This window comes from Kryptolebias marmoratus, linkage group LG22 (assembly GCF_001649575.2).
Source record: "Kryptolebias marmoratus isolate JLee-2015 linkage group LG22, ASM164957v2, whole genome shotgun sequence".
Classification (NCBI taxonomy): Eukaryota; Metazoa; Chordata; class Actinopteri; order Cyprinodontiformes; family Rivulidae; genus Kryptolebias; species Kryptolebias marmoratus.
This window is the reverse complement of record NC_051451.1, coordinates 26,014,079-26,034,947: the sequence shown is the minus strand read 5'-3', so window position 1 is coordinate 26,034,947 and position 20,869 is coordinate 26,014,079. Positions and strand designations below refer to the sequence as shown.

The 20,869-nt window shown below is 45.9% G+C and overlaps 2 protein-coding genes across 3 annotated transcripts in view; one reads left to right on the top strand and one right to left on the bottom strand.

Moving 5' to 3' along the window:
• Nucleotides 1-9,448: 9,448 nt before the first annotated feature.
• On the bottom strand, nucleotides 9,449-14,970 carry ggps1 (geranylgeranyl diphosphate synthase 1). The gene is made up of 4 exons (XM_017424259.3): nucleotides 14,289-14,970; nucleotides 13,182-13,278; nucleotides 12,082-12,152; nucleotides 9,449-10,589 (listed from the first exon to the last, which is right to left on the bottom strand). The coding sequence occupies exons 2-4, from the start codon at nucleotides 13,252-13,254 to the stop codon at nucleotides 9,786-9,788; spliced, it is 948 nt and encodes a 315-aa protein (XP_017279748.1). The 5' UTR covers nucleotides 13,255-13,278; nucleotides 14,289-14,970; the 3' UTR covers nucleotides 9,449-9,785.
• Nucleotides 14,971-15,004: 34 nt separating this feature from the next.
• Nucleotides 15,005-20,869, top strand: part of arid4b (AT-rich interaction domain 4B) — a 37,242-nt gene continuing 31,377 nt past the window's right edge. Inside the window, exons 1-2 of one of the 2 annotated variants that reach the window (XM_037973699.1) lie at nucleotides 15,005-15,181; nucleotides 16,719-16,767. In XM_037973699.1, coding sequence (XP_037829627.1) covers nucleotides 16,762-16,767 — 6 coding nt within the window. In that variant the 5' untranslated portion in view covers nucleotides 15,005-15,181; nucleotides 16,719-16,761. The remainder of the gene's footprint in view (nucleotides 15,182-16,718; nucleotides 16,768-20,869) is intronic. The other variant, XM_037973700.1, reaches the window with a different exon arrangement.

Below are 20,869 nucleotides of genomic sequence, written 5' to 3'. Positions count from 1 at the left end.
TATTTTGTTGCTCAACCTTTTGAGGCCATCAGGTGTCCACAGGTGTCCTCAGGTGTCTTCAGGTATGTTGGTCCAGTCCTACTCCAGCTGTCTCAGGTCTGAAGGCTTCCTCCTCCAGATGTTTCAGCTCCTTCCACAGATGTTCAGCAGGATTTAGATCAGGGCTCAGAAGGCCTCTTCAGAACGGTCCAATGTTTGGTTCTGACCCGTTCTTTGGTGTTTTGGGTCAAAATCCTGTTGGACCCATGAGCTGAGACTGAGACCGAGCTTTCTGACTCTGAGCAGCACATCTGGCTCCAGAAGGCCTTGATAGTCTTCAGGTTTCATTGGACCCTGAACAGATTCAGGACCAGAACAGAACCGGGTTTCGTCCATGTCCCCCTGTAGGTTCAGGGTTCTGTCCTTTGGTCCATGTTTGGGTCTGTGGACACAGAGCTGATGGGACTTGTTGCTAAAAAGCTGCAGTTTTGTCTCATCTGTCCAAAGGACATCCTCCCTGAAGCTCTGTGGCGTCTCAATATGGGTTTTGGTAAATTCCAGTCTGTCTTCATTGGTGTCCTCCTCCGTCGTCTTCCATTATGTCCACTTTGTCTCAAACAGGCCGATGGTGCGATCTGACACTGATGACCTTTGACCTTGGAGTTCACCTCTGATCTTTTTGGTTACCATTTTATTATCCGTCTCTTCAGTTTGTCCTCAGTTGTCCTCTTGTGGACACGTCCAGAGAGGTTGTCTCCAGTCCTGTGGACCTGAACCTTCTGTCCAGCTGCTTGGAGACGGTCTGACAGTCTCTGCTGCTCAGTCGTTGTCTTTCTGAGCTCCTGAGACGACTCTGTCCTCAGCTTCCTGTGGTACACGCCGTGATACCAAACAGCCCTGTGACTACCTATCCCCCTTTAAACAGGCAGCCTGAGGACACATGTCCCTGTGGACGGATTAGTTGGGTATTCTCCTTTTCTTTCCTCTGACCTCTGTGGGTTTTTCCTCAGCAGATTTATTTCGTGTTTCGCGTCACTCTGTTTAGTAAACTGTCTGAAGCTGTCCCTCGTCTTCACCGTTTGTCTCCAGCGGACAGAAACACTTTGTACTGTAACTTTGATTGTGCGAGTAGTGAGTGACGTGGCCTTATGTGTTTGTGTTAGCACGTTACCACTTGTGATATCAACACAGACTTTTGCAACTCGAGCGACTGTGAAGCAGACATTTTAGCACGATTTTACCAAAAAAAGGTAATAAAGAAGACTCGAGAGAGATCAAATCTGTGCTTGTTGTTGTTTTGTTTGGGCGGGAAACTCACCTGCGCCGCGGGTCTTCACGGTCGGATCCCAGCTTCGCTTGAAAAGGAATAAAAAATTACATCTGATTTATTTTTCCCCCGCAGAGACGGAGCTGAGCTCCCTGTAGAAATGTTTCCGCTCCGACCTGATCAATAATAATCCAGATTTATTAGCAGTTTCTTTTAAGTTAATGCAGGAAATTTACGACCAGAGATCATCTCACTTTGTGAAAGATCTGTTGGAGCTCAAAGTTGAGCATCAAAATGTACATCAGTGGCAGTAAAATTGACCGAGTTAGAGTTTAATTTATTTTGGGTTTTCTCGAGTCAACACGGAGTTCTAATTAAGGAAGTAAATTTTATTCATGTGGCGCCTTTTTGCACCAAAACAGCTGAAAACACGAGGTCGGATAAAAGCAAAAAATGTGACCTGAGCTAAAGAAATGAGTCAGAATGACCAAAAAAACGTAAAATCGAGTCCAGTGACTAAAACAGCAAATAATTCTCCTAATCTACCCTAAAATGGAAGTTTTACTACAAGTTTGTCAGAAATAATCCTTATTTTTTCCTTTGAGGTTGACTATTTTTCCGCTGCAGTGCCCGAAAATCCCTTCGTATAACGTTCAACCTCCTTGATCCACCTTTTTTCAAAAATACGTCGCTCCGGACCAATAAAAATCCAGTTTTCTGTGCTCTCGGAAACGAAACCAGCTTGTTTCCAGGTGATCGAATCACCAAATTTCAACAGACTTTGAATAATTTTGAACATCCTCCTCATCCCTTCACCTCCTGCCTTTCATCCTTTCACCTCCCGCCTCCTCATCCCTTCACCTCCCGCCTTTCATCCCTTCACCTCCCGCCTCCTCATCCCTTCACCTCCCGCCTTTCATCCCTTCACCTCCCACCTCCTCATCCTTAGTCGAACACATCCAGACAACATTCAAAGGACCCATTTTTAGACCTAAAACTTAAATAAACAGTTTTTAGCGTTTTAGTTGATAATTTCTGATCTCTGTCGTCGTTCCAAACGAATGTTTCGCTGCAGATTTCTGTCGGCTTCAACACGTCGGCATGTTCTGGGATCAGTTCCTGCCGCTGGACGTTTTCTGCTCCCCGTAAGTTAAAAACCACATCAGAGAGGAGAGAGAAGGAAACTCGTCTCGTATATAAAACCACCACTGAAGAGGCTCCTTTGATCTCGACGCCATCGTTCCTCCCGTCGTCTAACTGACCCAGAATCAGATCCACCCCGCCTGCTGGAGAATTATAGACCCAGAACAATTTCAGGCATCGATGCCCTCGGCTTTGTGAGCTCCTCTTTAGCCACTTCTTTTAAAAGTGGACTCGTCTGTTTGAGCTCTTCCTTTTTTAGGGAACGGAGGGAACGCCGGAGGAGTCCTTTCATCCTGGAGTTCAATCTCCGTCTTCGTCTTTAATTCTGAGCTGCATTTCTTTGACGAGGTCCTGCAGACGATCAGTTTTATTAAACCTTTTCAAACCGCTCAATGTTAATAAAAGGGCAGGTGAACCTGGGCTGTTAGCAAAATATCTCAGGAACCAGTGGATGGATTTTAACCCTTTTAAAACCACGGGGATCACCAGTGACGCCGCGGTGCAGGTGTTTTTACACAATAGGTGTTTTTTGACACAATTATTGACAAAAATAGACAAGAAAGACCATTATTATTATGGTGCTAAAAGGGTTAATGAAACTACGGAGTTATTTTTTGGAGTTAATCCATTTCAAAATGGGCCCCATAGCTATTCGACCTTGGAAAGCAGAAAAATGGCCGCAGCTCAGTCATTTTAACAGATATTGAGCTGAAATCTGGCGTGGTAGTAGCTGAGAGTCAACAGATTTCTGTAACCAAAACAAGGGTTCTGGTTCTGGTTCTGCTCAGAAACACTGTCTGTAAACACAGTTCACTGTGCCGTCCACAGATGCTGCTTAAAGCTCTATCAGGCAAAGAAGAAGCCAGATGTGAACAGATATGTCTCCTCTGGACCAAAGAGGAGAACTGTTCTGAGGTCAGCCTGCCTCTCTGATGGTATGGGGGTGCATTAGTGCCTCTGGAAAGGATCTCCAGGTTTTAGAACAACATCTGCTCCCATCCAGGACTGTTGAACAGACAGAATGGGACAACCTCAGGTCCAGATGTTCACAGACTGATGGGAAAAGAAGAAGAGATGCTTCTTGGAGCAGCAAAGCTCAAATTATCTTATTGTTTCCCTCAACGTTTTTCAGATTTGGGGTCATACGACTGGTTAACTTTTGGAGTCAACACAACACAAGATGGCCGCCACATAACTAGAACTACATTCAGTGTTGTCGTTTTCGACACGTTCTCCGGGTCCGACTCGTCGTTCGAGGTCTTTGTTTAAAACTCCGGCCTTAAAAACGTTGAACGTTCGGAGTAAATTTGTTCTTTTTGACGGCGTTTCAGATCCGCCTTCCCTGATTACCAGGGAAAGAGGCTCAGAGTCCGCTGAGTGCCGCACATCTGCATACGCTTTCAGACGAGCCCAGATTTTCCTCTCAGACCGTTACACACAGCTGTCAATCAGCCCGCTCTTCTCCAGCGGCCTCCTCTTCCTCCTCTTCCTCCTCTGCGAGCATTAAATCTAGGAGGAAATCATTTATTCATGACGCCCTGCATCCGAAAGAAAAAGCAGCATTTCTGTCTGATTCTGATTCACAGGATCCAAGGCTGTATTATTAGACACGCAGCCGGGCCTTAATGGGGCGACACGCTCGTCTCAAACCCACAGCCCTCAGTCTCATTTCCATAGCAGCTACAGCGTTATCAGCTGAAGGGGCGGGGGTTCGGCTGGCAGTCACAGAACGCAGCTGTGAGGGGCGCCACGCGGCGGATCAGTTCCACGACCCGCTCCGTGAAAGCTCGGCCGTCTGACAGAGCGCCGAAAGAAGCCGAAACTGAGTTGATACAGCTGAAAGAAGCCGAATGCTGGCTAAAAGCTAAAAGTAGCAAAACATTGAAAGCATTAGAAGGCAAGCTAAACATAGCAGAACAGTGGGTTAAAGCAAAAGTATCTAGAGTTTAGCTAAAAGCACCAAGAGGCTACCAGGAAGCTAAAGGTATCAAAAGGGTAGCAAGAGGCTAAAAGTGTTAATAGGTTAGCTACAAGCAGAGTAGGAAAAAGGTAGCTAAAAGTAGCAACCGACTAGCTAAAAGCTAAAAGCAGCAAATGGCAACCAAGAAGCTAAAGGTATCAAAAGTGTAGCATTAAGCTAAAAGTGCCAATAGGCTAGCTACAAACAAAGTAGTAAAAGGGTAGCTAAAAGCAGAAATAGGCTAGCTAAAAAGCTAAAAGCTTTAAGCTAAAAGTAGCAACATTTATGGTAGCTAGAGGCTAGCTAAAAGCTTAAAGTAGCATAAGAAGACAAAAACAGCCAGTAACTGAAGCAGATTTCAAAGAGAGTTAAATTTTTGAAGGAATTGAGGTGATCTTCCGTGTGTTTCTATGGGGAAATTATTTGTAAATAAATGTAAATATTTTTGAAAAGTATAGAAGTTATAAAAACCAGAAGTCCCAGCAGCCGGCTCCTGATCGAGCCGAACGTTTTGACTCAAACAGGACAAAATCTGCAGCAGCAGATCATCCTGTGATGAGGTGGCGGAGGCTCAGAGTGACTCACGGAGCCTCATAAGCCCACTTGACCCGGCGCTGCAGCAGCACGGCAGATTTACTCTGATAAGGTTTGTGGAGGATAATTAGCTCAGCCATTACTGAACCGGAACCGGCGGCCTGTGTCTGTGGAGGACGGGGAATGAGCTCATCGCTCCGATTCTTAGAAACCACTCGGTCGTTCGAACGAAATGTCATCATGTCAGCCGAACGAACGCCGCGCTGATGTTAGGGTCCACCTTTCAGGTCGTTTTCAACCTCACCTGGTCTTCAGCAGGTCCTAAAAGACGAACCTCAAAGGAACGGAAACACGTTCTTTATTAAATCCTTGCTGCTTCCATTGGATCCTAGCCGGGAGCCACGGATTAACCCACCTGTACGCCACAACCTTTCCCAGACTTCCTGTTGGTCTGGGAAGGGTCAAAGGTCACCTCCATTCACAGAGATCTTTAGACAGCTGACAGTCTTCCCAGAAGCGGACATCCCAGCAAATTCACCCCGAAGGTCGGACTGTGCAGCGCTCAGATAAATGAGCTCCATCTCAGAGTCTACAGGCCTCAGTTAGCAGGTTAAAGGTCAAAGGTCATAACAAGAAAAACACTGAGCAAGTACGGCTTGTTTGGAAGGGCTACAGGAAAAAACAAGATGGCAGCATGACTTAAAGAAGCCACAAGACTTCTGGGCCAGATGTTTACCCAGAATGCACTGCAGCAAACAGCTCCTCCCAGCTGTCAGCACGGTGGTGGAGGGCTGATGGTTTGGGCTGATTCTGGAGTCAGATGTGAGGCCATCTGTCCGACCAAACAGGACAATGATCCCAAACACAGCAGCTAATCTACAACAGAACGGTCCAGTCAGAGTCCAGAACTTCAACCTGAGCAGAAACCAATAAACTGAGGCAACGTTGGAAAGAAGAGTGGGCCAGAACTCCTCTACAACCATGAGAGAGACAAACAGGACACAACTGGTGAGGTTCTACAACCTGCTGGGTCAGGGGCTGGACCTGCACAACTTTTCTGTTTTGTCTTTTTGTCGAATAAATAACGACCCGCTGGAATCTGGAGTGTTTTTGTTCTCCTGAATAATTTTAGAACCCGGTTCTTTTTCGTCTTGTGTTACATAAAACCCTAGAGAAAACTTCCCTGTTCCCCGTGAATATAAATCCTCTCGAAAAGCCCACGTTTTGTCCAACCCGTCCCTGCCTGAGCTCCGTTTGGACATCTGGACCTGGACGGTTCTTTTTTTTGCATCCCTGCTGTAAAACCTCCGGACGCTCCTCTCGCCGCCGTTCGAAGCTGCAGCGGCGGCGCGTTCGTTGTTCCTCCCAAACCCCGACGGGACGCGAAGACGCGGCAAGGTTTTTCCCAAAGACAGAATTATTCATGAGGACGTGCGTTGTTCTGGGAACATCTGAATATTCTAACCGTTTGCTGACATTTAGAGTCAGTTTTTCTCCACAACCCGCCGAAACTCACTGACACAAGTTGGCGCTAACCCAGGCCTTTTAGCTCCTAAATCAGCTGAAAATGGTTCCCAACGGGTTTCAAGCAGTGGCTAAAGTTATAAAGCTTTGGCTAAAAATGAAAAATTAATTTCAACGGAAACTTATTGTTGGACAAGCACCGTCCTGAGAAACAGGAGCTTCTTTCACTTCGGCTGAACGCTGAACAGCAGCTGAAGAAGCTGAATCCGATGCCTTAAAGCTAACAGAAGCTACATGCTAGCTACGACCCAAACGTAGCAAAATGCTAGCTAAACATTGCAAAATGCTACATAAAGGCTAATAGAAACAATATGCTAGCTTAAAGACAAAAGCAGCAAAATGCTAGTTCTAAACAAAGCAAAATGCTAGCTAAACATTACAAAACACTAGCTAAACTTTGCAAAACACTGGCTACAAGCTAATACCCTAGCTTAAAGCCCTAAAGAAAGAAAATGGTAGCTCAAAGCTAATAGAAGCAATATGCTAGCTAAAAGCCAAAAGCAGCAAAATACTAGCTCAAAGCTAAATATAGCAAAATGCTAGCTAAGTATTACAAAAGACTGGCTAAAAGCTAAGTAATACACTAGCTTAAACTTTAAAGTAGGAAAATTCTAGTTCAAAGCTAAAAACAGCAAAATAGTAGCTAAACGTTACAAAATACTAAACCCTGAAAAACACTAGCTCAAAGCTAATAGAAGCAATATGCTAGCTAAGAGCCAGACGTTGAAGAAAACTTACTAAAAGCTAAAATTAGCTAAATGTTAGCTTAAAGCTAAAAGTAGCCAAACATTAGCTCAGTCTTTGCTAAATGTTGTGAAGCACTAGCTGAAAGCTAAAATTGTGGCTAGAAGCTAAAAGCAGCTAGCAGTGATGTATTTGTGCTAATAAGTGCTTTGCATTATGGGTAACCGTCTCTACATCATTCCAGGAGTGAAGAGAAGTTTTCTCCTCTGAGCAAGTCCTCCCTGTCTTTTCTCTCTGTCATGACCTTTGACCTTTCACCTGCTAACTGGGTCTCAGATGGGGCATTACACGGTCTGACCTGCTGCCACTCCTGGGAAGATCGGCAGCCGTTCCCAAATGTTTCTCTCCGGTGAGTCCAAATAGTTTGGAAACGACCTTTGACCTTTCCCAGATTGATGCTCCTCTCAGCTCATTGCTGATGTCTTTCCGTCTTGGCGTCGTGTTAACGCACACCTGTACGAAGCTGTAAACCTTTAAATGACAGATTTTATTTGGTGCTCTGTTTTTACTGCGGATCTGTTGAAGTCAGAGTAAAAGCCTTCCTGCCGTCGCTGCGTGTTTTTAGTTTTTCTGGAATAAAATGTCCTGCAGCAGCTCTGCAGTCCTCGACTGAAGGACAGCTGTTGTTCTGCTGGTTTGGAGGTGTAAATGTCTGCAAAGTGCACCTGAAAAGAGGCACCAGCTCATGAATTTAAAAACACGCGAAGCCTTGGTTCAGCAGAATCACAGAAAGAGAAAAAATAAGTCAAAACAAACGCCGCGCCAACCTCTTTTTTTCCAGCCTGTTTTTAACGTTGTTTCTCTTGTGAAATGACCATTTTAGTGCTGCCAAGCAACAAATCCGATGAAGAACCTGAAGCTTGCAGAGGAAGAGTCACGTCGCTTTTCATACAGATGACACAAAATCAATCCGGTCAACCGAGAGAGAAATGGAAGCTGCGAGAGGCGCCAATTTCTGCCGTGAACTTAAGCCGTCGTTTTCAGCCGTTTATCAGTTCTGAAACGTGTTTGCGTTACATTTTCCCTTCAGCAGGAGGAGCCCGGTCCTTCAGGCTTCCCCGAGACGATCAACGTTTTCTCTGAAGGCTGCTGGAGCTTCTGGAAATCCCTTCATATAATTTCCTGGCATCAATGTGAAGCTCGGGGGATTCCCCTTTTAAGTCACTCCAGACCAACAGAAATAAGAGTTTTCAAACCGTTGGAATTAATCGTTCGAACCGGCCAATGTGGGAATTCCTATCAGAACTCTGGTTCGGATCACTTCAAAGAGAAGCGCCGCTCCGACCCTCGTTACTGCAGCTTCACGACAACAAAACAGGACCTTTTCTACCCATTTTTTAATTTTAAAAGAAAGTCAAATGTGGAGGGCATCTCCACAGAGGAGAGGAGAAACAGTGTTCCTTCAAACAGGAAGTGAGCGTGCGCTGTCATTAAAGGTCTGAGCTGCTTCCAGGCCGACAGCCTGAGATCAGTTTGATTCAGAGGAAAAAATAGAAACAATCCATGTCTGATAATCTGAAGGTGCTGCTGATTGGTTAACTCTGAAGTGAGTTTATAAACGCTAATCTGAGGCGCTCACGTTGTTTACGAGTTAGCATCCGGTTAGCATTCACTTAGCACCGAGTTAGCATCGTTAGCTCTCTCCTGCCGTCTTTATGTTGAGTTTTAGTGTTGTGTAATGACGTCATGACATTGATCTGGAGGTAATCGGTTCTCATCGTTCCACGTTCCCAACTTGGTCGTTATGCGCGTCGTTTTGGTGGCCATGACGGTCCTGGTGATCATCTGATTCTGGAGATTCAGCTGTCGGTTCAGGTTCATACTGGTCTGGTTGTAGATCCGTGACTCCCGCCAAGTTTTCCAGCGTTTCTTCATGTTTCCACCAGGAAACAACCGGACAGCAGCGGCGTTGGCCGGCCATGGCACAGACCAGCCACTTCAGAAATTATTGCCTAAAAACTGTTTATTTAAGTTGTAGGACAGAAAAACGGGTCTTTTGAATGTTGTGTGGATGCGTTTGACTAAATAACATCCATGAAATTTCAGTTTTTTTTAAATTTAATATCAGTTCAGCTTTAAAGACTAAAACATCTCCAAGCAGCGCCACGTTCCTCTGATCACAGCTGACATTATTATTAAAAAGTAGAAGGTTCTCGGAGCTGTAGCCAACCTCTTAGAAAGTGGACGCAAGAGGAAATGCAACCCCAGGTCAAAAAGGAGCAAAACAACACAAAAGTTGAGAATTCACAGACGTTTCCGGTACAGATGAGACATAAAATGGAGCTTTTTGGCTTCGATCACATCGGTAGTGCTTTATTTTAGTTTTTGTGTAAAGACGCCAACAGATTTACCCGTCTGTAAAGAAGAGCACAGCAAACAGAAGGCTTTTAAGGTTGTTTTGGTTTTAATTTTCAAAAATCCTAAAGTGTTTGAATTTCCACGGTCTCATTTCTCCTCCCCCACCCCCTGGAAGCACCGACACTCTTCAGGAGCAAGAATCGGCCCCGTGCGACATTTAAGCAACACTTTAAGACATCTCTCAGCTGCTGAATGCGAGGGCTCCTGAGTGCACCGCGCCGGGAGGAGCTCAGGATCGTTCAGTGATCACGACTCGGGTGATGGAGCAGCGGGAGCTCAGAGGTTCTGGCTGGAGCGAGCCTCCTCCCTGGACTCTGCTGCAGCTTCGGCTTCGTGGTGCATCTGGCTGAGATGCTTGACCAGGCTCTCCAGCTGAGGGTTCCCACCAAACTTGCGGATGAGCTGGTAAGACTCGGCCTCCAGATCCCGCAGGGTCTGGCGGGTGTAGGCGAACGAGCCCACCTTCTCCAGGTACTCCACGCAGTAGCGTTTGATGTCCATGTTCTCGGTGCGCTGCCGCAGGATGTTCTGCACCTGGGTGCTGTCCGGACGAGACCATATGGCGTGGATTGTCGGGAAGGAGAACTTGCCCTCGGTCAAGTCTTCGCAGTAGCTCTTGTTCTCGCTGTACTCGCGGGAGCTCAGGTTGGCGTAGTCGTCGCGGATCTGGAAGAAGAGGCCCAGCGTGTCCAGGAGGGGCTTGAGGTCCTGCTTCCAGTCGGAGAAGAGCTGCATGAGGCCCACGGCCAGGCCGAAGAGCCCGCCGGTCTTCTTCAGCACCATGCTGCGGTACTCCTCCTCCGTGGGACAGGTGTAGGTGTCCCTCCAGTAGATGTCCAAGCCCTGGCCGCGGTGCAGCTCCAGCAGCTGGCGGCTGAAGACGCGCACGGCCTCGGGGTGCTCCAGCACCAGCACCTTCTCCAGCCCCAGGAAGTAGACGTAGTTGGCGGAGTTGATGACTGAGGGGACGCCGTAGATGCTGTGCGCCACGGGGAAGCCCCGGCGCAGCTTGGAGTTGTCCTCGATGTCGTCGATCAGCAGGCTGGCGTTGTGCAGCATCTCAGTCACCTCGATGATCACCTGAACGGACAAAAATAACCGACATGATGGGTTGGATTCTGCCACAGAAGGCCCAACATGGTTAACGACACATTTTAGTGTCGATTAGAAGGAAGTCAGACTGAAACACATCCTTTGGTTTCTTTAAAATCTGCCCTGAGGTTATGAATCCAATGATTTCCTCTCATCCGGAGGTTTATCTCAAAAACTCGTCCACCTCTCGGCTGGCGGCGATAAAAGCCTCCGAACGCTTCAACCATCCAAAGAAACGGGTTCTGAATAACTAGTCTGAATCATGCATTACAGCTTGTTTACAGCAGAGGGCGCCGTGTCTTCACATCTTTGCCTTCAGAGCTCCACAAGTGCTTCGTTTTCGGTACAAAGCTGATTGATCTGCTCTGTTTCCTGTAGGAAAATAACTTGTGGTGTTTTTAACAAACGTGTCACAGAAAGTGTTAAACACCGTCTGCCCCAAAGAGGACGAACAGAGTTTAGAACCTGAACCATTTCATAAAGTTCTTCTTGGGTCGGGTTCTTCCGTTCCCTCGGTGGAGATTTCAGGCTTCAGGGAAATCTCAGACCGATCAACGCTTGGAGCCAGTCCAATTCAAGATGGCCGCCACAGCTAAGTGCAAAAAAGACCTCAGATTCTGAGCTGAAGTTCAGCGTGGTGGAAGCAGAGTTACTTTTATACTTTTTAGGATATTTAATTTTTTCCTCCTTGAAATCTTCAACATATTTGCTTCATTTTTAGTTTTTAGCTGTTTTAATAATTTTAGATGTTTAGCTGATTTTCAGCTTTTAGCTGTTGTTTTCAGAGTCTTGGCTATCACTGTAGTAATTTTGTTTTTTCAGCTGCTGTTTTGCTCATCTTAAAAAGGGTAAATCTGCTGCTTTTACCCCAGCTAAAATGAGCAGAACGCCAGCTAAAGGGAGCAGAATGCTAGCTAAAGGGAGCAGAATGCCAGCTAAAGGAGCAGAATGCCAGCTAAAAGGGAGCAGAACCGTGGCGTGTTTGATTATTTGGTCCTGGCAGGAAGTTCAGCGCATTAATTAGTCCCTAATTAAAACTTTCGTCCTTTTTTCAGCAGAGTTTATTAAATGCGTTCCTGTGGCGTTCAGAAGATAAACAAACAGAACCGTGATCCGGAGATCCGACCCAGCTCGGCGCCGTTTGATGCATCAACTCATCACCAGAGCTGCACTGAAAATAAAAGCCGCAACAACGAGCCGACGGCTGGTGCCTTCAAGCCACCGAAGCCCAGATTTAAAAACAAACACGACCAACTCCATGTGACGTAAACGAGGTCAGGAGCCGAGCCAAACCCACGCCGGTTCGCCGACATCCGACTCCGCCGCGCTCGCTTTCAGCTCTTCCTTTAAACACCCATATGAATAATGAAGGAGCTTAACAAAACACGGACGCCAGTTCTGAACGAGAACAGCGTCTCTGACGGTAAATATTCAACCAAACTACTCGTTGAAAAGAGGCTTGAAACGGAAATAAACTCACCTGCAGTTTGTCCTCGGGAACGTTGAGCCAGTGGTTAAAAGCCTGGGAGAGTTTTGTCCTGACTTGTTTTCCTGCAGGGGAGAGCGAAACGCTGCTTTAAACGATGTTTCCATTGTTTACTTTAAAACACTTAAACAGTTCATCTTAAAAAAAACAAACAAATAAAAAAACAGGTCGTCCCGCTTCATATTTGTTGGCATCACAGCAGAAATCAACTTCCAGACTTGTTCAAATCATATTTTAACTTCCACTTATTTAAATGTTTTTAAACTTTTAAATAAGTGAACTCCAGGTCAGGGGTGAGTCTCTGCCTCGGGAATCTGGGAGTCCAGTTCCTGAGTGCTGGCCGGACGGAGCGGGCGCCGCTTCAATCGGTTTTTGGTGAAGAACGAGTCGAGTCGAATGTGCTTCCTCCCGTAGGACGGCTGGGTGGGGAAAGCTCGGAGTTGAGCCGCTGCTCCTCCTCGTCGACAGGAGTCAGCTGAGGTGGTTCTGTTCTGGTCAGGACGCCTCCCTTTGGAGGTTTTTCAGGCATGTCCAACTGGGAGGAGACCTCAGGGCAGACCCAGAACTCCCTGGACGGGTCACGGGTCCATCACAGGGACACAAAATATCCCGAAAGCCGAATTAAATCTAAGCAGCTATTTAAAAACGTCTCCAAACAATCACTTAAAGGTGTAGAAACTGCGTCAGATGCATGAAACTCCAAAACCCTGACAGCCATCACGGCTTTAAAGTTATCGTTTCGTAAAAAGTCTCATTTTTAGGCTGAACTTGAAAACCTTGTGAACTTCTGAACTGCTTCAGTTCTGCCTTTAAACCCGCCGAGGACAAAAAAGACTGGGAGAAGAGGAGGGGGCATATTTTCGGCTCATCAGGATTACGAATGAGCCCGATTAGCATTTTTTTAAGAGACGTAGCTTTCTTCAAAAGTCAGGTAATTATTTTTTAATGCGGCTGAAAGTGCTGAATGAGGGTAAAAACCGGAGGCTTGTTTCTCCCTGAACGTCACGAACTGAGCAGCACTTCTTTTTTCCTCGGGATCTGTCCCGATGCAGCTTAACGTAACGAACGGCGTGGGCGAGGAAGAAAGGACTCACCTGGCAGCTGCAACAGGTACCTGTACGGCTCCAGCAGGATTCGGTCCGAGGCGGCTTCAGAGGCGCCATCCATGCTTCGAGTTTACTCAACTCGACTCTGGAATCGAAACTAATCAGTTTAATTTGCTTTAAATGAACTTTTAATTGTAATCCCAGTTGGTAAAAAAACAAATAATCTTCTTAATCTGCCTTTAAATCAAAATTTAACAGGCATGTGTTCAGAAATAATCCTTTTAATTTCATTTTTTCATTCTTTCCAGGTGATAAATCACCAGATTTCAACAAACTACAGATCATTTTGAAGCTTCTGAGATGGAAAATTGGAAAAATAATCACAACTCGACGTTTAGTAGTTCCTCATCCTGAAATATTCGCAAAAATATTGGCTTTGTTTGATCGAAAACAGTTCCATAAAGGCGACAGAAGCTGTCAAGTTGGACTAAACTAGAATTTGATGGGTTTAAATTTACCATTTTCCAGGGGATTGGTTTCCAAACGTAACAAGTGACCCACTTCTGTCCTCATGTAACTATCCTTTTTGTCTCTTGGATCAATTATTGGCAAACATTTTAAATTTGATTTCTGCGAGTTGAGTGTTGAGTCTCGACTCCGGCTTTGTGAACGACACGACGGGTTAAATAAAAGCCCGTCTGTGACGCTGACGATCAGGTGACAACATTGCTTCTTGCGAGTGACTTCTTTCAATCGCTGCATAACTGAGGCAAGAAGTAATGGAGAGGAAATGCAGAACATGTGAAACATATAAAACAGCACCGGGGAGGGATTACTGATCCTTTACAACCCAACTACTGCATGTTTTAAGAGCTGCAAACTTATTTTACTACGCCCACAGACACATGACACCTCTCTGTAAGCAGGTATCCTATTTTAAGTAGCTTAAACTCACTTTTATAATGGTTGCTGCAATGAATGAGGTTCAAAACAAACCTGTAATATAATTAAACAGGTCAGGGACGAGTTTAAAATGTCATTTAATTCCTCGGTAACAGTATAAAATAAAATTCATAAAAAGTCATTCGAATTTATTTCTTTTTTATCATGAAATAAAATGTTGACAGCTGTGACAGTGATGTTAGCCACACCCACCTTAGCTGCCGTGCGTCCTGATTTCCGGTTAGCCGCTATGCTAATCACTTAGCCTATGCGGGCTAACATAAAGGCTCAATTATATCAGCGTTGAGCATTTCTTTTTTCCTTTTTCCCCCAAACAGAGACGCCCAAGTCCACGGTGGTCCGGATGGGCAGCGCATGCGACTTCTGTGTCCACACTTTCAAATCATTTTAGGTCCGAGACATACCGCCCGATTCGCTCGACTGCTACGCTAAGCTAAGCTAAGCTAACACCACTCCTTTTAGCACGCAGCACACAGACAGCTTTTCAGTGGCGATGAGTTGCATTTATAACCTTCAGCTATGTTAAGGCGCATGCGCAAAGCAGCCGAGCGAGGGCTCTCGTGCAGAGTGCGTTGCCATTATGTTTCTGTTACTGCCCTGCGAACTCGTATCTTCCTTTTTTACAACGCCACTATCACCTTCGGGACACTTCGTGAAACAAATCAAACGCACATGTATCCAAAAAACATGGGAGTTGTAGTTTTTTTCCTGTGTTGTTGTTTTTCGTGACAACCTGACATAGCTCGTCCCTATCAGCCAATCCGGTGTCGCCCACGAACGACTCCGCCAATAGGGAGAGCGCGTTCCTCGAACTTGGGGGGCGGGACCTTCGCGGTCCCTGTCAATCATTCTCAGGGAAGCGGAGACGGGAGGGGGGGTGATTGCAAAAAAAGAGCTAGGTTTCAGAGCGGAGCAACAACAGCAGCTCCCTGCGAAAAATCCACTTTTACCAGCCCGCATCCTTACACCAACCAGGCGGCGAATACGGACGTTTAAACCGCTCGTCTTTTTCACCTAAATGTTTCTATGGATTACTGATACCCTTCCGTCGAAAAACAGGATTGTTTCTCAACTTGACAGCGGAGGTAAGTGTGCTTTTGTTCGCCGAAGCGATCGCTAATATTGAACGTTTTTTTTTTTAAGCTAGCATGCTAACTTGTTAACTAATGTGTTACTTTATAGGAATGAATGAACTGGAAAACGTACAAATAACCCCCCCCCCAGGGGGTCGGCGAGGAACTTGGAAGCGAAGTTATGCCTCTAAAGAGGCTTTGGCGAAAAAATAAAATGGTTGGCTATTTTATTTTTTTTATTATTTTATTTTGTCGGTTCTCCGGAGTCCGTGAGGGAGGAATCCTCGGATTGTTCGTCGTCGCGCAGCGCCTGTCATGATCTCCCTCCTCCTCTTTCTCCTCTCTTTTTAAAGGACGTTAAAAGTGATTTTTAAATTATTTTTGCAGCTGGGAGTCTTTAACGATGTGTGGTCGACCGAGTGACCGAGGTCGGTGTAGTTTCTAACGGGTAAACAACAACAACAAAAAAAACCCAAAAAACAACCGCGTCGCCCGGACGTTTCTGCTTTCTTTTGTGGCATCGCTTTCACGGTGTCCTGGGTTTCGGGTAGACCCGGGGTTGTTATCCCGGGTTTAACCGGGATTTTTGTGTTTAAAAACGGGCTGCAGCTGAGCGGTAATCCCGGGGAGGTGGAGGCGGGGTACGAGGCGACGATCGTCGGGTCCGGGGATCGCTCGCTCGGTCGGTAAATCGTCGGGGGCGCATGATCGTCTTTTTTTATTCTTATTTTTTACCATTATTATAAATATCGTTACACTCGCTGCAATGCATTGGAATAAAAAAGAGCAAAACGATAAATAAATGGTGGTAGGATTTGTCGTCCTGTCGTCGAGCCTGACCTTGCTGCGAACCGTTTTTCTTTTTGTGTTTCCTTTGTCGGACGCAGAGGGATACGTGGAAAAGTGACTTTAAAATAAATAAATAAATAAATAAACAAGTTGGCTATGATTGCGACACGGATTTCGACGTGACACCCCTGCCCGGGTCTTGTGCTCTCAGCCGGACCTCCATTTTTGTTTTTTTGTTTTTTTTTACCCGGATGCCGAGGCCGGGTCGAACCGCCTCCTCTGCCCGGGCAGGTGGACCGGAGAGGCTCCCTCCGCCGGACACGAATGGCGTCATCCCCCGCTGGATGTTCGGCGCAGAGACCCGGGGCTTCCGTCTCCATCGTCGGCTGAGGTCGACCCCCCTACCCCCCCCCCCTTCTTTCTATTCGCATAACCTCGCATTACATAAACCTCATTTTTATTTTTAATTTTAATTCCTTTTTAAGGTCTGAACCAGCCTGCAAGCACGCCCATCTCTGTCCCCAGAAACAAATCAGGATGTAAAACATGGACAGTGAAAAATAAATAAATGAAGCTGTTTCATGTGCAGACACCAGGTTTTTATTATTTTATTCCCCTAACCGCCCAGCCTTTTTTCCAGGGCATCCAGCAGCAGCAGCAGAAGAAGAAGAAGTAGTGATGTCATCATAACATCCCCGTGTATTGTTGTGGTAGACTGAAGTTGCTCGTGCCTAACAGCTTCTCCATCCTCTGTTTTCAGCCTCCGATCCCTCGCGCTGGTCGCCCAGAGGACTCGTGGAGAGATGAAGGTACGTTCCCTCGTTTTTTTTCCCCTCTGCATGGCCGACGCTTCCCGCTGCAGCTCGACTTGTTTTTCAGCCAAACTCTGGCGAAGTAACCACCGGAGGCGAGGCTACGGCTGGTTAACTTCTGCTGTCAGGCTCGATCCAAGATGGCCACCCTTACAGACATGGACGTGGCTATGAGTTGGTGGTCGCTGAGCGCCAACAGATATTCGTTAACTGTCGGATAACCCCTCCAGCGTCCACAGCTGGACCCCTCATGGGTTAGGAGTTAAACCTGTGGGGTCAAAGGTCAAGGTCGCAGCACACCCCTTTGTGAAAACAGTGTCAGCTTTGCAGATATTGAGCTAAAAGTTGGTGTGGTAGAAGCCAAGGAGTTGCTCCTCGTGAGAGATCTCTGGCGTTAACCGTCGGCGTCAGCGACGTCTGTCTTTCACTGAAGCTCCAGGGATGTAACCATCGGAGGCGGGGTTAACTTCTGCTGTCAGCTCGGTTCAAGATGGCCACTGCAGCTAATCAAACCAAACAGACATGGCTGTAACTCTACAGATGTTGAGCTAAAAGTTGGCGCGGTAGAAGCCGAGGAGTCGCTCCTCATGAGAGATATGTGGTATTAACCGTCGGCGTCAGCGACACCTGTCTGTTAGCGAAATATCTGATGAGCCGCTGGATGGGTTTATTTATTCTGTTTGTTTGTTTTTGAGACATAAGAATGGCTTCAACTCGGTCAGTTTTGTAGCTAATCGGGTCGACTTTAACACGGCAGGAGCTGACGGTCGGACTCTGAGATAAATCTGAGATTTTGACAAAAACAGCTGGCGGGTGATAGGCAACCCCTTGAGGAATGCTTGGCCTTTTTTTATAATACAGCAAATAAACTGTGAAATAATGTCTTCTTAAAGCATGATGGAAGGTTTAGGTGTTTGTAACAAGTAAAGTTTGTTTGATACGGTTCTTATTCTGCTCCACGTGTTCAATTTAGAAAGTTTTGTTTTGTTTTTAAAGGTAAAAGTTGTTATTTGGGATGAAACTATTTGGTTTTTTTTTGTTCTTTTATTGCTGTTGTGCCTGCAGGCCTTTGCATCTTAATTTGCCACCTGCCAGAACCCACTCAGCCGCATCACGGTACCGGTCAGGGTTCTTATTTCGCGCCTGCAGGGTGTGTTCTGACTGAAACTACACCGTCACCCGGCTACAGACGCCTCGAAAGGGTCCAAAATTGATGTCATGTACCAAAATGACCACACAGTTTGTCCAACTCGCGCAACTCGTTTTGGGTCGTAGGAAGTTTCTGATTTCTGATCAAACTCTCGAGCTGAGTTGTTCGGACCGTCCTACAGATTCACTTCTTCCTTCCTGTTTTTATCTGCATCGGAGAACGTCCTGTTAGGGCTTCCGAAATGTCCGGTTCTGTTGGACCTGGTTGCTAATTTTACCTAATTTACTGCGCAGTAGGACCGCTCTTTATGTCCTTTTAATGCTCCCGACGCTTATCTTTTCTTCTAAGCAGCCGTGCTCTCTCCTTTAACACCGGCTTTAATCGTCACGGTTCTGGTTCATTTCTGTAAGTTTCTGACACCGGGTCACAGGTGTTGAGGTAAAGTTGTGTTTAAAGGTTTTAATTTTGATGTAATTTAATTTTAGTTTGGTCTGAAAGCTATATCTGTAACACAAGGCAACCTGTGCCCTAAAGACAAGGAACTTTAGTTGCAATTTATTATTTAAATTCTCCGCATTTCGTGAATCTGTTCCTGCGTTTCGCCATGCTGCAGCTGTGTGGCGATAGTTAACGGCATGTGTCGCTGCTGTAATTCTGCTGCTGCGCATTTATTAAGCGGAGCCTCTACTTCCTGTTTAAAGTACCGTATTCTCCGGACTATAAGGCGCACTTAAAAGCCTTCAATTTTGTCAAAAAATGACAGTGCGTCTTATAATCTGGAGCACCTTATATGTGTAAGAAGTCATGATGTTTTAGTACGACTTTGGTAAACTACAAAGCCGCGGCACTCGCAGCATTAAGGCTCCGCCCACAGCGAGCGGTGGAGGCGTTTATACTTGACGCTTTCGTTGGTGCGGTCTCCTTCCCTGAGTTTTGAGCTGTTCTCTCACAGAGGGGTCAGGTAAATGCTGATACAGGCGAACCAGCTCTGCTAGAGCACCGAAATCGTCCATTTTGAATGGAGTGGGGCACGCAGAGTTACAAGAATTGGGAGGCGATGATTCTTTTGTGATGCAAAGCTACACGTCTCTTCGCCTTTAATGCAGAAGAGTCGAGGATTGGTGCTGTCAGGTTGTTAGCAAAATATCTCTTGAACCACTGGATGGACTTTAATAAAAGGTGCTGGGATCCAAAATTAAGTGACTATTTTAGTCAACAGCAGCAAAGCGATCTGAGCGAACACAGAAGTTTGTGTAATTCAGTCAGTTTTACAGATACTGAGCTGTGGTAGTAGCTGAGAGTCATTCTCAGCGGTGTTGCTGAACTCTGAGCCTTTTTTTAAAAAAATCTTGCCGCAGCTTTTCCCTGTTTGTGTACCGGGTCTCTTCTGGCAGAAAGAGGCGGCGTTTCGACCGACCCGAATGTTTTAAAGGAACAGGCGCTGAAACAAAAGCAGTTTTAAGTTGTTGTCATTCCTTTTTCTGCTTCTGTTTTTTTTTTTTTATAAAGCTGCCATGGTATCGCCAAGGCAACTCCTGTTGAAGCAGCAGCTTGTGGTCACCCTGAATTGGACAAAGAAGTGATTCACAGCAGGATTATTGTATGTGTTAGCAGGGCAGGGAGGGAGCTTATTTCTTTCCTTACGTGTCCCTTTGTTCGGCCTACAAGCCCGTTCATTGTGGGGCAAAGTAATGGGTTAAAAACCGTTGCGTGTATAACGTTTTATTGAAAATGTCTGCACTAAAAAAAGTGTAGCTGCTCTGTGTATTCAACATGTTTTTAATTGGAAGGTCCATGAGTTTTCTGCGATGGTTTAGATTTCTGATCTGGGCCGTGTCGCTCAAAGCGGGATTAGTTGGGTAACTTCAGGTTCAACGCCGGGTTACCAGCTTCACAAAGCCGGTTACTACTTCCTGCTGCGGATCACCAACCTAACACGCTGCCGGCAGGTCGAAATGAGTCAAATACTTCGATCAAACAGTCAAAAGTACAGGAGAATTAACAGATAATAACAGTTTCTGTGTCTTATGAGCCCCACAGAACAGACTAGTTAAGCTGTATGTGCAGTACTCCAACAAGAAAAACAAAATATTATTTTAATTATTCATACACACAAAACATCCTTGTGGACGTTAGCACTTCAAGTGGTCGCAGCGAAAACTTGCAGCTCTACAAATGTAGGTCAACATCTTTTAAAATGTTGGATTACGATTTATTTATAAACAAATATACATAAGTGGTTTCGACATGTAAACAGTACACAGCGATGGGAGTAGCACCTAGCAAGATGGCTGCCACGAATCTCATCCTGCGCTGCCGGTGACAAGCAAAGAAAATGGACGGAGGTGGAAAGCATCTGCAGCATAAATACTTGTAGCTTTAATATTAAAGTGAATCATCTTTATGATAATATTCAGAATAATTAGTTTTTTTTCCTCAGGTGAGCCGTTTATTCCCTGAAGTTCTGACCTGAAGTATCTGCAGCCATTTTTAAATAGTTTCTAAATATTACTGATTGAGTTTTCTGTTTTATTAACACTTTTCTGTCTCGGCTATCAAGTTTAATCTGCTTATCGGATCTAAGCCTCAGGTGAAACACGACAAACTTGGAGTTAAATAAAATAATCTTCTGGGTGCCTTTTTGTCTGCGTGCTCAAGTCAAGACGCAGTTTCCTTTTGAAGGAGCTCAGGTTTTGCTTCCTTCCTGCCGGCCGCAGGTGTGCCAAGTCGCGTTTGTATGTTTAATCAGACGCACGTGCCGGGATCAGACTTCCGTACGGCTTCGAGGCGATTCTGGTCCACCATACGGCGTCTCAGGAGGGGAAAGCAGTGCAGCACCAACACTGTTTATAGTGAGGGTGGTGTGCTTCTGACCTCGACTCGGGACGTTGTGGGTCGGTGGGCCGAATACTTCGAAGACCTCCTCAATCCTACCGGCACGTCTTCCAT

Bases quoted from the DNA above. Each gene is read 5' to 3' on its own strand.
- ggps1 (XM_017424259.3), bottom strand. From the start codon at position 13,254: ATGGATGGCGCCTCTGAAGCCGCCTCGGACCGAATCCTGCTGGAGCCG. The intron at 12,153-13,181 runs GTGAGTCCTTTC...TCTCCCCTGCAG, and splicing joins GTACCTGTTGCAGCTGCCAG to GAAAACAAGTCAGGACAAAA. The intron at 10,590-12,081 runs GTGAGTTTATTT...TTGTCCGTTCAG, and splicing joins TTCCCGAGGACAAACTGCAG to GTGATCATCGAGGTGACTGA.